Genomic DNA, 16,834 nt, shown 5'->3' with positions numbered 1-16,834 from the left:
CCTAAACTCCCCTGATTTTGATTAGAGTCTACACAATTATATAAAAAAGCCATAAACTCTCTGGAGAACAATGATTACATACAATTTGAAAACAACAGTTTAAAGAAGTAGCTTATCCTGTTATATTTTGTAGTCCAGATGCAACACAGAAAAATAAAATAAATACCCAACTTGAACACAGACTGCTGGCAAAGCCTCTAAGTGTATGGAGCAGAACTGAAGATACACAAAAGAACATGTCAAATAATGTGAATAGTACTATTTTTTTTTAAGATTTAATTCAATAATTTTATTCTCAATTTTGTTTTTCTCCAGCACTTAAAGAAGAAAATACCATTTCTAAAAGCAATTTGTTTATACTCAAAAAAATACTTAATCTTTACCCAGAATCAGCCAGCATATTTTTTAAACAGCAGGTAATTTTTGTATCTTTTTTACATCTTCATTACTCAGAATGACTTAAATTATGGTTATGATGAACTAAGAACCAGAAAAAATTAACCCTTATGCAATACTTCTCAAAAAAGAACACATTCAGTTACTAAATATTAGTAACAGGCAAAACCCACACAGCATCAGCATGTTTTAAATGGTGACATGCTTACAATATTTTTCTATTGTTCAAATCTATAGAACCTCATCTGCTTCTCACAGCTGAAGCCTCTGAACTGTCACCCAGGTTTCAACACTTATTTTGTCACTTTACTTTTAATTAAAACTATTAGATTAGGCAATGGAGTTCCATGAACTCAACAGGCCTGGCTGACAAGTAACCTCAGAAAAGGAAGCCTTGCTGGTTTTACCTATCTGATGTCGCTAATGAAAAGCAGTAGCAGCAGTCTTATGTAGCTTTAGAAACACCCCCACATCTTTTTTTATGGCATCACATCTACTTTACCTGTCAACTTTTAAGAGAAGTTGCTTTTATTCTATTTGAATAGCACCTCAGACCACAAAAAATAAAATTTACGTGACAAGAAAAATGCCATATCATTCACCTGCCCCTTTAGAACAAGAAAATTTCTCTTCCTCATTGGGCTTAAAAGCATCTGTTAGACAATGTGAAAAACTCAAATCCAGCAGCAAGCCAATATACTGTACTGCATCCCTGTGCATGTCACTGTTTAATGCTTTTCAGCTGTCATAGCAACCAGCTAAGGCACTCAGGGTAAAATTACAGGTGAGAATTTCCTCTTCCCTTACAAATCAAATTGCTCCAATGAATCGAATGCAAAACAGAAAATCTGGCAATAGGAAACTTTGTTTATTATCTGGTTTGTAAATCTAAAGCAATTTCAGTGTAATAACCTTTTTTTTTAATACTCTATAGTTCATATAAATTCTTCAGAAAATTGTGTTACCACTGGCTTTCACTAATAAATAGCACAAAAATTAAGGTTAAAACATAGCAAGAATAAGCATATCGCATATATACATACCAATCAAGTGCTACCAACGTTCTAAAGGGAATACTGCAACCAAAATCATCATTTGCTTCAAAAGAATGATATTGCAAAGAAACCAAACAGTGGTCTCACTAAAGTGACAAACTAATTCAAGTCCAGAGAAGCAGGGCAAAAGACAGCAAACCCCTGCTTGTCCTAGTACAAAGCAATATTAATTTAGCATTTTATACTGATAATTGAAAAAGTTACAGGAAAGGTAAAGAGTCCAGACTAAATGCACTGATTGCATAACATAGGTGAGGGAAAAGGGACTAAACAGAACAAGGTCATCAAGGATTTGTTCAACAAGTCATTTTTTTTAACGTTCCAGAACTATCTACTAAGTTATTGACATAGAACAAAAACCAGCCATCATTAAAATTATTTTTTTTTCAGAACAGCAGTAAAGCTTTTAGCTGAATTGCATGAATACATATTGGTCCCAGCCCTGAGTTGACACTATGACAAACAGCCTAAGGGTTATCACAAAGTAAGATTAAGCTAATAACAATGCAATATTATAGCATGTACATAGTACTGTCTGATCTTCCAAACAGCCAACACCACTCTGTTTACTTATCCCTAATCTCTAGCAACCATTAAGTTACTAGAGTAAGTGAGATTGTCTAGTGAAAGAAAACTCAAAATACTTTATTGCATTAAGAACTATTTACAAATTGGTCACTGAACACTTCTGTGCAAAGCCAAAATCTGTAACTTTTAAAAAAAATATATCTGTAGGTATTGATGCAATAGATTTCACTGAAAAATAAAAACACACCTTGGTGCTCACTCTTACCTCAGCCCATTTAAGAATACAACTCATGCAGAAGGTATGACTGCAGTTCTCAGGAAACCCAATCTCTTGTTCTAGAAGGCAGTTCAGACAGATGGGGCATGTGTTGCCATCACACAATAACGTAGAACAGGAACAGCTTTCCTCATTTTCTTCACCTGGTATTATTAACACTGACACTTAGAAGTTTTGACCGTTTTTGAAACAAAGTCCTTCTAGATTTGAATAATAAAGAAGTAAGAATTCTTTCAAGTACTCCTCTGAATTACATAATTCTTGGCTGCATTAGACCTGAAAACTTGAATTCAGCTTGCTTGTAACTACAGAAAACTATATTTCAGATGAAGAAAGCTAAGCAACTTATTTCACAGACTACTGTACCAGTCTTTGCCATCAAAACAAAGGAAAGTTAATTACAGGGATATTTCAATAAAGCAGGAATCACAGTGTTTCCTCTTGGTCATGTAGTCATTTAGACATAATTCTTCTACATTCTTTCTCCTTGTGTGCTTGCACTCTCTCCATGACTTAAATTACACCAGCATATTCTATATTAATTATCTTATATATATATATGGTCTACTTTTACTTTAGCATTTCTGTCTTAGAATTATCTTAATCTGAATATCTTCAAATATTTACCTAATCATGTACATTGAATAAAAAATGCTCCGGATTTTGTTAGAGTTAGAAAATGTTTTCAGAATACAAAAAATGTATGAACTCTTCTTCAAGGAATTTTACACTGAATAATCATTTTCTCTGAATAGCAATTGCTACCAACATTTTTGTTTTGCTACTAGAAGTTAACAAGTAATAACAAGAGAAGAGACAGGAAATTATATGGGGACCTCACAGGCCAACACCAAATATTATGAGAGACTGGTTATATTTACACAACTTCTCTCAAAACAAGCAGCATACTAATTGAGAGAGCAAATGAAAAAAAGCAGACCTTCACAGCTTGAACCTGAATAATATGCTTCAATATTTTCACACACACAAACTTTACCTTCCATGCCTTCATGCATCTGATCCTCAGTATCTTGAATACATTGCTTTCTGTTCTTCATCTTGCAAAATGTAGTCTGGAAAACATAGAAGCAGTTCATTTAGATTGCAGCTTGAAAATAAAAAAAATAATGAGTATTCTCCATTGTAGAGTAGAAATACATGATATTAGAAATTAAGAGATCGTTTACCATTTATAAGTATCATTATTGCTGTCTAGCAACTGATGTTTCCAACTTCAAAATTTGCTTTTGTTCAACAGATGCGAATTTTTTGCAGTGTTTTAAGACTACCACTGGTGCTTTTCTTTTTAAAAATGTAACATATTGCTAAGTTTCCATGCAAACAACCCCATGCAACACTGCAGTAACTAACACCTGCAAACTGCCTTATGCAAATAGTTGAAGCAACAAACTTTAAACACTCTAGCACCAGAAGAGTTGGTTGTTTTACAAACCTAGAGTCAGCGTAGTAGTGGCAAGTCAGAAAAATGAAAGCAGCTTATATTTGTATGACAAAAGAAAGAAGGAAATAATTCAAACTATTCGCACTCAGTAAAACATGTAGAGAAATTTGTATCAAACAAGGGACAGGTCACAAGCCCAGGTGCAGTGCAGTATCATGAATGGGGATGCACTTTTTAACTGCTCTGTGAAGGAGATAGCACGGATGAAGTACATCCCATGATCCACATCACAAAAGTTGAAAGAATTTGACCCTACATAAGAAATAGCAAGTATATGCTCTTTGGAAGCTTACTTAATACATTCAGAATGAAACACACTTGAAAAAAGAATATCTATACCAAGGACTGAATCTCCTACATTTCAAAACTCCTGTAGTCACAGCAGAGATAGTATATATACCTAGAGCTCCAACCCAAGCCCCAGAGGGAACAACAGGTTTCTTCAAAACTATATGAAGCTTTAAAAATGACTAGTATTTAAAAAGACAAACTAAAACTTCAGAAGACATTGAAGAAATCAGAGATTACCAAGATCTGCTATTTAAGCATTCAAAACTGAAGCAAACCAACTGAGGTTTACTCTCACACTTTGACACTTTTGCTAGACAAAGCAGTGGGAAAGAGCTGAAACTGCCACAATCATGCTCCTCAACTAAACTTCCTCCAATTTCACTCAGAAACTGCAATACTTTACCACCAACACATCCAGAAGAGGGAGACACAGAATTTCCTTCCCCAAGCTTTTCTTCTAATCGTCTTTATTGCTTGATCTTGGCAACAGAAGTGTTCTAATGATCATTTTTTTATACTAGAAAAGCAACTCCACTGCACATTCCCATCACATATACTTCTCATTTTCTTAGGCAACCCAAGAAATCAGGACTCAGATCTGCAAGTCTTAAAATACAGGCAGTTTGTAAAAGAAATGGTCAAAACTGTGAAACTAATTGGAAATCTGCAATTAGAATTCAAAATGGCTTCAATAGTCCTATTAGAAATTACTTGATTCCCCAAAGGGAACATGGCAATCAATCCAGCTGAGGGTAGGGGAAAGTGAACGGACAAGGAAAGAAAAGCCTAGCTTTAAGGGATTTCCCTCCTACACTGCTATCACATTTTTATATCTAAAATTATTTCAAAAGATAGCATTAATGCATGGCATCAACTGTAGGCTGGTTACTAGCACTAGCACTGACTGAATTGCAGCCAATGCTGTAAGCTACAGGCAAGTTCTGTTTGCAGAACAACCACTGTCCAGACCTTCACCTTTTGCAAGCTAAGCAAAAGGAAACACAACCCAAGTCAAGCTGCTCCTTTAAAATTTAATGCCTTCAACAAGCAACATCTGCATGAAATTAGGACAGGTAAGACCACCAAAACCACATTTGAATTTAGGCGATTGTGGTCTGCTGCTTTCACTCTGATTTGCACAAGTGGCTTTGGCCCCAGAAAGTGTAAATCATGCAGTAGTGTGCAGTATAGATGCTCTTATACACAAAATATAAGAACATCCCTTCTGCCCTACGTCTTAAAACCTCAGCAATGCTTTACAGAAGCCAAAAATTCCACGAGCTGTACTCAAGCATGTTTCAACCCTACAAGTCGCAGGACACCTTATAGCTGAGTCAGTTTCAAGACAAGATCAAGAATTCTGTTCTCTGCATACATCCACAGAAAATTATTTAAATAGACACAACCTAGATACTGAATTAAGGAGTAGCTTTTGAGTTCACACTTACTATAACAGAGGTTGCAAGTTCACTAAAACAGATTGCAGAAACAGAACACAAAAGCTCCTCAAATTTGTTTTCCCCAGAAAATTTTTACTCCATTGTACTTTTTCTAGACACAGACATCCCAAAAATTCTGACACACTTATAACTAGAAGAACAGAGATCCTAAAATTCTTATAGAATATCAGTAAATCCAAGACATGCAGCAACTGAAAACATTTATGTGGTGTTACCCCATTCTTCTCACAAGCCTATTATTTAAACATATACTGAGTGCTGTTAATGCATTTCACAGATCACTTTGCACAGAACAACTTCATCAGTTTAACACTGCATTTCGCACAACACAGCAGAGGAATTTAATACTACTGAAATTTGTATAAATAAAGTAAAAGATATCATTAAAATTTACACACTATTTAACAAATTCACTTTGAAAAGACTGTTTTCTCCACTACTTTTAAAGGGGCATCACAGGCATTAGAATAGCAGAAGAGTTAACACTGGACTGTTATTACATTTCTATGATTAAAAGCAGAGTTGGGAAAAGAGAACCTGGTGGTTTAGAAAGAGCAAACAGCACAGAAAATAGAATACTTATTTTTCCCAAAATGTGATAAGATAGCAACAAACGTGGCATATGTTTATGCCTTTGACACTGTCTCCCACAGCTCACTCCTGGTAAAGCTGCAGCCCATGGCTTGGACAGGAGCACTCTTTGCTAGGTTCAGAACTGGCTGGGTGGCCAGGCCTAGAGAGTGGTGGTGAACGGTGCTGCATCCAGCTGGGGCCAGTTGCCAGTGGTGTCCCTCAGGGGTCTGTGCTGGGACCAGTTCTGTTCAATATCTTTATTGATGACATGGATGAGAGGATTGAGTCTTTCATTAGTAAATTTGCAGATGACACTAAGCTGGGATTCTGCGTCAATCTATTGGAAGGGAGAAGGGCTCTGCAGAGAGACCTGGAATGGTTGGATGGATGGGCAGAGTCCAGTGGGATGGAGTTTAATAAGTCCAAGTGCTGAGTCCTGCATTTTGGCCACAATAGCCCCCTGCAGCGTTATAGGCTGGGGACAGTGTGGCTGGACAGTGCCCAGGCAGAAAGGGACCCGGGGATGCTGGTCACCAGCTGGCTGAACATGAGCCAGCAGTGTGCCCTGGTGGCCAAGAAGGCAATGGCATCCTGGCCTGCATCAGGAATAGTGTAGCCAGCAGGAGCAGGGAGGTCATTCTTCCCCTCTACCTGGCACTGGTGAGGCCACACCTTGAGTGCTGTGTCCAGTTCTGCCCCCTCAGTTTAGGAAGGATGTTGAGACGCTTGAGCGCATCCAGAGGAGGCAACGAGGCTGGTGAGGGGCTGGGAACACAAACCCTGTGAGGAATGGCTGAGGGAGCTGGGGTTGTTTAGCCTGGAGAAAAGGAGATTAAGGGGTGACCTTATCACTCTCTACAACTCCCTGAAAGGTGGCTGTAGTCAGGTGGGGGTTGGTCTCTTTCTCCAGGCAGCAACTGACAGTACGAGAGGACACAGTCTGAAGCTGTGCCAAGGGAAAGATAGGTTGGATATCAGGAAAAAGTTTTTTATGGAAAGAGTGATAAAATACTGGAATGGTCTGCCCAGGGAGGTGGTGGAGTCACCATCCCTGAATGTGTTTAAACAAAGACTGGATGTGGCACTTGGTGCCATGGTTTAGTTGAGGTGTTAGGGCTGGGTTGGACTTGATGATCTTGAATGTCTCTTCCAACCTAGTGATTCTGTGAATCCTGTGCTGACAAAAAAAAAAAAAAAAAAAAAAAAAAAAAAAAAAAAAAAAACCATAAAAAAAAAACCAACAAAAACAACAACAAAACCACCCACCAACAAACCACACCCCTCTCCAAACTCTAGATAATCCATCCTAAGAACGCCTAAAGACAGCATAACATTACAGCCAAGATGGTATTTTTCTGGTGCTTGTACATTCTCAATGGTATTACTTTCTAAGAGAAATATCTTACTTTATTTCATATTTGACATAAAGACAAGGGTATTTTAGCATATTAAACTAAGAACAGAGATCAGAGACACAGGTACACAACACTACCTCAGTTCCCTGCTCTCTTAAAATAATTAAATGTTTAAGCTTCCAGGCTATTCTTCTAAGGAAATGAAATTCCTGTCCTTGTTTTCATGGAATGCATCTGCCAACAAAAGTGCTTAAAGAGAGTTGACTGTAGATTGTGGTAATAGGTTTGTCCCTGTCCATCTGAGGAAGATAGCTTCATGAAGAACTTAACTCCATAAAGCAGATTAAGTGCCATGCACATATTAAACTATTTTCTATATCACAAAAGTACAAGTGTGATTCACACAAACTACTTCATACAACTCACAACCTAAAAATACAGATGTATTTCAACACTAATTCATTGTGCACGTGGAAAGAAAATACTTGGTCTGTTCAACGTCATGCCTCTTAATTTCTTAATGAATCTATTATATTAAAATCTTAAATAGACATAGAAAAAGCATTGGATTTAAAAAATTACAGAAGCCTAGTTAATTAGCACATGCCTCCTTTTTGCCTAACTACAAGATAAAGTTTTTAAAAGCATTCTTTATACCCTGTAAATATAATGCAACAACTAAATACACTCTTCCTCTAACACACTAACAGTCTAGAGACTCATCTACACAGAAGTACCCCAGTTCAGCTGGAAAGAGGGATGGAAATCAAGAACACATGCAACAAGGTCTCCAGTGAGAAAGTGCAAAATTATGTCCAAGATACCTTACTCATTTCTGCAACAGTTTAAACTCAGGAAACATTTGTAATCCAACTTTCAGCTTCTTAGATACATGTTGCATTAATACCCAGAGCAGTATTTACTTTGACTGTTCTGTTGCTATTAAAAATATTTTATTATAAAAAGGATTTGGGGAACTCTTAGTTGTGTTATGATTTTTTAATAACTCAAGAAATAATCAGTTTCAATTATGAAACAACAGTCAGACATATATTTAGTACACAGAATTTATTTGCTTAACAAACAAAAATAACACCCTTTAGTCCCATCAAAATTTTGGGCAGCAATAGGTAGGACTCTATTTTTCCCTATGCATTTTCATGGTCATTATGAAACCTGGGAAAGACGTTTAAGCCACTCCCTCAGCAAGTATGTTTTTAAAGAAAACAGACCTCAACAACTAGTCACATTCACAAAACCAGATTTTTGTTGTTGGTGGTTTTTGTTATTGTAGTTTTAGTATTTAATAACAGAACATGTATCCTCTGAAGTTCCTCAGAGGAACTTCATTAGGGCTCATCCTAATCTCTGGACCATTACTGGGAACATGTCCAGCTGCTGATGAAAAATCTTAAACATTTTGCCAGAACTTTTGTGCTGTCTACGAGATGGGCTGAGAAAACACTTATATTTTCCAATGTCAGTCGAAAATTTGAGAAGCTTTTTACCTACTTTCATCACTATGTTTAACACAACACATACACCAAAAATAAAAAATAGAAAAAACCTCACATTACTGGGTATTTGTCAAAGTACATCAAAAACCTTCACAGTTGTTTTATTTATTTGGAAAAACATCTGATTTGTCAGAAGAGCCTGAAAGGTAGACTTGCTTCAAGTGACAATTGAGTAATGTTTGCCCTTCAATAAATGAGGGCTACACTGAGAATGTGGAAGCACTTACCCTGGATTTTCTCCTTTGTGCAGTAAAATCTCTTGGTCCAGCACATTAGTGAGAATAGAACCAACAGTGGCACTCAAAAGCAGGCTTTTAAAGAGGATCTTTACTCTTTGTAAGCTCAAATTGCACCTTGTCTGCATTCCCAAATCAAATCCAATAGAACCAACAAAGATGAGGAGAAAGAAAGACCAGTGCTACGCCTTGGGAATAAAGAGAGAAATCTTTTTCTATAGGTGATTTAAGCCTATTCATGTAGATCCAGTGTCTTGGAAAGAATCACTGCTATTCAGGCAAGGAGATACTTCTGATTTTAAGACTCTTTCCAGACCCTTGAAGGATGCATTTACCCAAGAGAGCTGAGCTAATCTAACAGCTTGCTGCCACCCAAAGAAGCAGCTGTGTTCCTCACCACTAGTGATGGTGAGCAGACTCGCTAAGAGCCATAGGTGTCCAAAGACATTGCAAGTAAAAGAATGAGGGAGGGAAGACATAAAAAGGCATAAAAAGACACCTTTTGGCAGTGGAAAGGTGCAAAAAAAGCTCAGACTTTGCTGTCAAACTGCACCCCCTTCAAGGACACAGCAGTACCTAGATAGATCAGCTGCCAGGCCCATGAAAATGCAAGGTAAAGTCACAGAAGAAAACTACCAAAGTCAATGGCTAGAACTATACCATACCAAACAGTACACTGCTGTCTGTTGCTCTTCTCCTTCCCTACACAAAAAACCCAAAATAAGCCACCCCACCCAAAGCAACACAGTGGATATTATCCTCAGATTTTCCACAATCTAGCAGCAAGATACTGACATGTAAAGTTCAATTACAGATGCAGTGGCTACAGCTACATCCCTGCTAGAATCAATGCTTTCATTTTTGTGGCCCACTCAACAATAACAACATGAATAGCAGCTGCAAACACTCACTCATGTCCAGTCAGCAGTGGACAGGACAACACCATAACTGCCTCCTAAACAGGGAAGGCAGGCACAACCCCATCAAAATGTGCTTGAGAACTGCTGCAGTGACTCAGATGCAGCGACCACCCCTCAGTAACCTGTCTGACCATCCAGAAAATGAAGAGTTTTAAGAAAAACTTAGATCCTTACAGTGGACACACACACACATGCACACAAGGTAATCTCCTTCCTATATATAATGCTTATAAACTCTCTCAAAACCTGCAGGACAGATTTTGTGAAATCAGTGGAATAGGCAGTGTTCCTCACTGAAGTTTAACAAAAGAGTACCTGCAAGACTTAAGCAAAAAATAAGAGTAGTAAGAAAGATGCCATTTAATAAGACCTAACATATTTGAGAATATTCTATAAACTGTGGGGAACATGTCTTTTACAGAATGTTGGGTGTTGAAGCGCTGCTACAAATCAGATTGAACGCCAGAGTTCTGCAAGCAAAACACTTCTGTTTACTGGACAGTAAAAAGGTAGAACGGAGAGCAGAAGTTTAAGATCTCTCCTGAACTCGTTTTAAAGGTGATAATAAATTGTGGAGAAATTTGCTGAAGTACACAAGTCAATGTACATCAATTATCCCACAAGATTTTCAGTATCTGGCAGCAGCTGTGAGGTTAGTTCATAAGACCACATGACATTACATGTCAAATCATAGCTAAGTGGCACCTCTATACTATCAGTGTTTCAGGGTGACCACTGACAACCAAGATGGTCCTGTGTTTAGGTAAATTCAATTTGCAGACAAAAAATGAGATAAAGCTAAACTTGCCAGTTAGCAAGGAACAGAATAAAAACAAAAAAAGGCACTTAAGGGACATAGTTGTCATAGTGCAGCTTCATTTGATTCAAAGTATATGCTCCCAGTTGATCAATCTAACCTGTAATATAAAATTATGCTTGTGTCCCAGCTAGCTCTTTAGTGACACTTCTCAAGTCTGTGAGAAAACCCTTTCCTACTCTGCTAGAGGACAAATTATGTTACTCAAGCCTCTGTCAGCTCTTGACAATGCAAAAGCACCGAGGGCAAAGCTGTGCAGCTTCCCTACATGCTAAACTAAGGCAATTTTGCAGGGTAGCTCCTCAGTAAGTCTGCACTGATAACACTGCTTTCCAAATATGTTCTGAATTATATAAGTCAATTCCAGACATAATCTTTACAGACATGCACAGCTGGGCTTATAATAGCCATAAGGAGGAAACATTCATTGGAGCTGTAGTTAAGTCCCTTGGGAAAAAACAGCTTCATTTATACAGAAGACAGGATGAATAAAACATTCTAAAGACTGATACAAGGTGATGAAATGTGTATTCACATACATTAAAAGTTCACCTTATTTTTCTTTCCAAGCCAGTATTTTGAACAGAAGGCAACGTGCACTGTGCTGCTGTTTCTCCAGTGCATGCACGTGTATGATAAGACTCTCAACAGAAGAAACACTACACCACAACCACCCCTGTAGGAAGAACATGTGTTTGCCACTGGCTAAATCACATCATTTCATATCCTGACAACAAAACATTGAAATACTGAAGTAATTACCATAATACTAAAAAATATGAAAGAGAAAATAGCGTACATAACATGCTCTCACAAAATGTAGAATTCAGCACTTTGGTGTTTCTTCTAAGTAGTCTGTGACTAAACTGGGTGAAATTGAGATTTATAAATAACAGGAACTCATTAGGCATTAGGTACTATTTTCAAAGTGCACATGGTTCAAGCAACTAAATCGAATCAGCTTAAACTCAGGACCTTGCCTTCTGCTGCTCAGGCTCCTTAGTCACATACATACTTTTGCAGCTGGAAGGGATAGCATTACATACCAAAGTCAGCAAAAATGGCTCAGCCATTTCCAAGAACAGGGCTGGTTTTTTTAAAGTACTTTTTTCTAGCCACTTGGAAGCACTAGTATTTTCATGCTTTCCATCAAAGATATTTGGCAGTGGGTCACAGAGAGTAAGAACATGCTTTCCATACAAGTAACCCTTCCAAATACAGCCATGTCACAGATCTGGGGGAAAAAAAAAGTTTGCATTTAGTCAATAAATCTTTGCTAGTCATTGCATTTAATTCCCCCCCCCCCCAATAAACTTGATCTGTGCTTAGCATACACAAATAATTTTAAGTTCCTATCCCACTGCTACATGGCACATACAACATTCTCACAAGATGAATGAGCATACTTCAGCCACTGCTATGGCAACACAGCAGGACTTGTGGCAGTTATCTTTCTGATGCTAAATAAACTAGAAAGACCATCTTTATTTTTCTTAATACCATCCTAATCATATCCAAATAGCCAGACTCAAATATCAGGGATGCAGGAGCTGAATCACGAGACCTTGCAAAGACAGAAGCAGAGAATATGACTTTTTAACAGGGGAAGGAAAAATGATGGGCAAAACCGATGGAGTAAGACTGAGCTCAAATGAAAAGCTTAGGGGCAGTAGCAAGAAGCATATTTAAGATGCAAAAAGTAATGGGGCAACAGAATAAGAGTGGTAGGTGATTAGAGAAGCATCTTGAACTGTAGACAAAAAGGAAAAATGCAGCAAAGGAAGAAAAAGAATGCAATTGTCCAACTACATACTATTTTTTCTTTTACCTAAACCACAGTACTCCTATTTTTTAGCTTCTGCATGTTGAACCCCTGCAAAATGAAGGACATTCTCAACAAAATTTATGTAATACACAGGCTTCCCTATAACTTTACAGTTTAACTTACATGGGAAAATAAAGGACTACAGAAGATTACATAGAACAATAGACACAGTCTTGATAAAAATACCCTGAACTTGAGTACTCTATTAAAAGTACGCTGTTCTTTCATTTGAAACATCAAATCAAGGGTTTAGACTTGTGTCATGTTTACGACATGTTCATGATTAAAAAAAAATGCATTTCTGAAAAAAAATTCAGATTACAAGTAAAATATACAGACAGTGAGTCAAAAACAAACAAAAGAGAGGAAATAACATACTCATTTAAAAGCACATGTTGCCTCTCTGAGGCATACACTTAAAAAAAAAACACACTAGATGAAAGCTACTGTATCAAAAATATAGTCCTCAAGCTCCTTCTTGCTTTGAATAATATAATTTCATAAGCTCAGGTCAAAGACCTACACTAACCTCTTACAAAACCTGAACAAAAAGAAATGCTGTATTTGTGGAAAAAGAGAGTTTGTGAAGGATTTATGACTACTATAATAATTTTAAGCATAATTGTATTTTGTACAAAATCTCCTACAATATCTGTAGAATACCAATGCACTGAATGTCATTTCAGAAGTAGTAGATAGATGGGGAGTAAGCAGTTTCAATTACTGTTGATCTTGTTTTCACAGCCCTTACTCAGCAATAACTTTCAAGACAGCTAAAATAAAGTTAGAAAACCCCAGCCGGGAACAGAAGACAGAATTGTGAGAAAAGGTCCTTCTTAACATGAACAGCAATGCAAAGAAAGGTAACACAAACTACTAATGCAAGATGGTAACCTCAGGTCTGAGTCTGAAAATACAACTTGAACTCCATCACCTTTCCTTCCAATTTGTGAAGTGAGTCTAATAGATAGTTATGCCAATCACCTTTTTGGCTTCACCATAGATATGGCATCAAGAAATGATCTACAACACAACAGTACTTTACTGTGAATTCTTAAGTGACCAACATAGGCTTTGTTATAATTGATTATTCTATGCCATTGCAAAAAGAACCTGAGCTTTCCATATCAACATAAGAACTTAAGCTTTCCATATCACTAGAAGCTCCCCACAATGAGGAACTCCAATGTCATTCAAAGTTTCCTGCCAGAATAAGAAACACAAAATAACCACTGGAACCCACTAACTTATCCAAGACTTGCATAAGGCACCTTTCTTGCTTAGGCTGATGAAATTGCATCTTAAAAATCACAATTGCATAGGTTTAGAGAGAAGAATATATTTTACTTTCATTGTTATAGGTATCTTTATTTTGTAACATCTCTAAACCAAAACTCCAACGAGTTCAAAGTAGCCCTAACAGATTGATTTTTCTCCAGCTGTTTCATAAGACATCCAATTACTTTTTGTTACATCCATTTATCCACAATGGTCACTACCTCTTACCTAACAACTGATAAAATAAGAACGTTTTAAAAAAGCAAAACTGCATCTAGAAAGTGCTTATTCAGTAGCTGTATGGAAAGCATAGGAGAATTTCATTGTCCCTCCTATGTCCAGAACTGCTGAAGTTATTCACTCCGAATAGCGAGCAGGCCAACTAAGACCACATGCCTACCTTCAGATTCTACCTTAACATCCAGATTTTTCATATCAGTTCAACTCATTTTCATGTAAGTGTCTCCATCTCTCCTGTGACATAGCAAGAAAAGCACAAATTTTCATTCCTCCAGTTTTGGCCTGTGTTGCTATCTAAAAATATGGACAGAGATGAACACTTCTATCAGACACTGATCATATGGAATTTCACATTCTCTATTACTGCTAGCAGTCTAACAAAAGCCAGGTAGCAAGCCAGAGACAACAAGGGTTAACTCAATTGATATTTACAAGCAATTTTGTACTAGCTTGAAAAAGTTTCAAATACCACTAAATGCATCAACTCAGGTTTACTCATAAATAGTACCTGCAAAGGCAGATCAGTTAAGCAGTACTTTCACCCCTAACCATTGCATTTTAATGTGAGCTCACCAATCCTTAAACTAAAAAATGCATTAAGAGACATTATTAGTGTCTTTTAGAAAAAGTGATCAGATACTGCAATTTACCACACTATCAGGCTTTAGAAAACAGCTACTGGAAAACATTTCTACTTCCCAATTCTCTCTACATATTCTTTTATACACACACATATAAATAAATAAATTTATATATATATATATATATGCACACGCAAAATCTGAAAATCTTTGAAAGTCAAGAAGAAATACCACCAATCACAGAACCATAAAATTAAAGTATTACTTTTTCATTTTTGCTATGACAGAGTATTTTTGAGTTCAAATTCCAATTCTGTGTTTTGATGGAGGAAAAAAAAGAAAGAACAATACTACTGTTTCATCAAAATAAATTTGTGAGACAGCATAACTTGCTAATAAAAAATAAATAGGTGAAAATACTCAGCACAACATACACAAATATAAGACATAGATGTACAATGCCTACAGCCTACACAGGTGTGTGTGTGTATTTGTTTCCTGAATAAATTAAATGCAGTATTTTGATTGTCCTTTGTGAAGTCAGTTAACAATTTCCCACGTTTAGAAGTGACAACTTCCACATTTAGATATATTGGATTTGTTTCTCCAACTGCAAGTCTTTAGAAAACTTGATGCACTGCAATAAAAGGACATAGGGAAGCTAAATCTTTCAAGAAGAGGCAGCTTTCTCTTTTCTATTTTTTTTTTTTTAGTGTCATGATTTGACACTGGCTGAACGTCAAGCACCCATAGAAAACTATACATTCATTCTCTTCTGCTATAGTTGAGAAGAGGAAGGGGAAAGAGAAACTGAAGAGCTCATGGGTTGAGAAGGATTAGGAGAAAACACTAAAGGGCAAAATGGGCTCAAACAGTTTAAAGAAAATTTATTAACAGAATTAAAAGAGGATAATGAGAACTAAGATAAACCTCTAGAACACCTTCTTCCTCCCTCCAGCCCCTCCTTCTGTCCCACCAACAGCAGAGAGACAAAACATGGGAGTCTTTAGTCAGTTTGTTATTAAAAAAAAAAAAATCTTCAGTTTGATTAGGGAAAGGAGTTTGGTTTTTTTCTGCTGTGCCATGGGGTCTTCCTCACGGGAGACAGTTCTCTGTGAACTTTTCTAGTGTGGTTTTAATTTTCATGAGTAGTAGTCCTGCCTGACCTCCTGCAATGTGAGTTCCTCCCACAGGCAAATAGTTCTCCCACAACTGTTTTTTGTGGGTCATTAGTTCATGGTGAGTAATCTTTTGAGGATGAACTGCTCTACTTTGGAAGCAAGGGTCCTTTCTCTATTTCTGGAAGCAAGGGTCTTCTCTCTCTGTTTAGGTTTCCCACTAGATTACAGCTTTTCAGTATCTACTTGCTCCAGCATGAGCACTTTTTCCCATGGGCTGCAAGTGGACCTCTACATCCCTCCATGCATTTAAGGAATTACAGGGAAACAGTTTGTTGTATTATAGTCCTCACCACAGCTTGTAGAAAAATCTCAGCTCCAATGTCCGGAGCATCTCCTCCTCCCACTCTCTCCTTTCACAGACCTTAGTGTCTCCATTGTGCTCTCCTCGTGTTTTCACCTTTTCCTTTCCTCTGATTCGGGAGAGAACCGTTATTTGTAGGTTCATTTGCTCTCGACTTCTATCAATTGAAAAGTTCTTATAGGGTTTTGTAGTGCTGAAAGGTTGATCCCATCTGGGCTCTGCATCAGGGAATTGCTCATCATGCCCCTTGCTGTCGGCAGTGGTCCCCCTCCAGCATTGCACAGGCAGCACTGGCCACCAGCTCCATTCAACGCCTCTTTTCATGCAGGGCACCAAAAAGGAGAAGCTGCTGTTGCTGCCACCCCTGCCCTTCTGCACAGTTCACCGCAGACCATGCCAAGACAGCCCCACCTGCATGGTCCTGGCCGCTTGGTCACTTGTGGTGCTGGGATGGCCCCCGGCAGCATGGCCCCAGTGGCTGCCTTGCATGGCTTTTCCTTTTCTTAAATATGTCATCACAGAAGCATTACCAACTTCTTTC

At 37.6% G+C, this 16,834-nt stretch overlaps 1 protein-coding gene across 7 annotated transcripts in view; it reads right to left on the bottom strand.

The window, feature by feature from the left end:
- The window catches only part of SCAF11 (SR-related CTD associated factor 11), a 49,192-nt gene that overhangs the window by 28,691 nt on the left and 3,667 nt on the right, over positions 1-16,834 (bottom strand). For 3 of the 7 annotated variants that reach the window (XR_008430928.1, XM_053942696.1, XM_053942701.1), the window contains exons 1-3: positions 11,934-11,976; positions 3,254-3,329; positions 2,245-2,399 (exon numbers count right to left, since the gene is read on the bottom strand). Coding sequence is in view for 6 of the 7 variants with exons in the window: in XM_053942696.1 (XP_053798671.1) it covers positions 2,245-2,399; positions 3,254-3,329; positions 11,934-11,960 (258 nt within the window). In the remaining variant the exon portion in view is untranslated. Of the gene's footprint in view, positions 1-2,244; positions 2,400-3,253; positions 3,330-11,933; positions 11,977-16,834 lie in introns of those variants that run through there. The other 4 variants (XM_053942698.1, XM_053942699.1, XM_053942700.1 and 1 more) reach the window with 2 other exon arrangements.

The sequence above is a fragment of the Vidua chalybeata genome, chromosome 5 (assembly GCF_026979565.1).
Source record: "Vidua chalybeata isolate OUT-0048 chromosome 5, bVidCha1 merged haplotype, whole genome shotgun sequence".
NCBI classification, from domain to species: Eukaryota; Metazoa; Chordata; class Aves; order Passeriformes; family Viduidae; genus Vidua; species Vidua chalybeata.
Note: the sequence above shows the minus strand (reverse complement) of the source record. Positions and strands in the feature narration are given on the sequence as shown.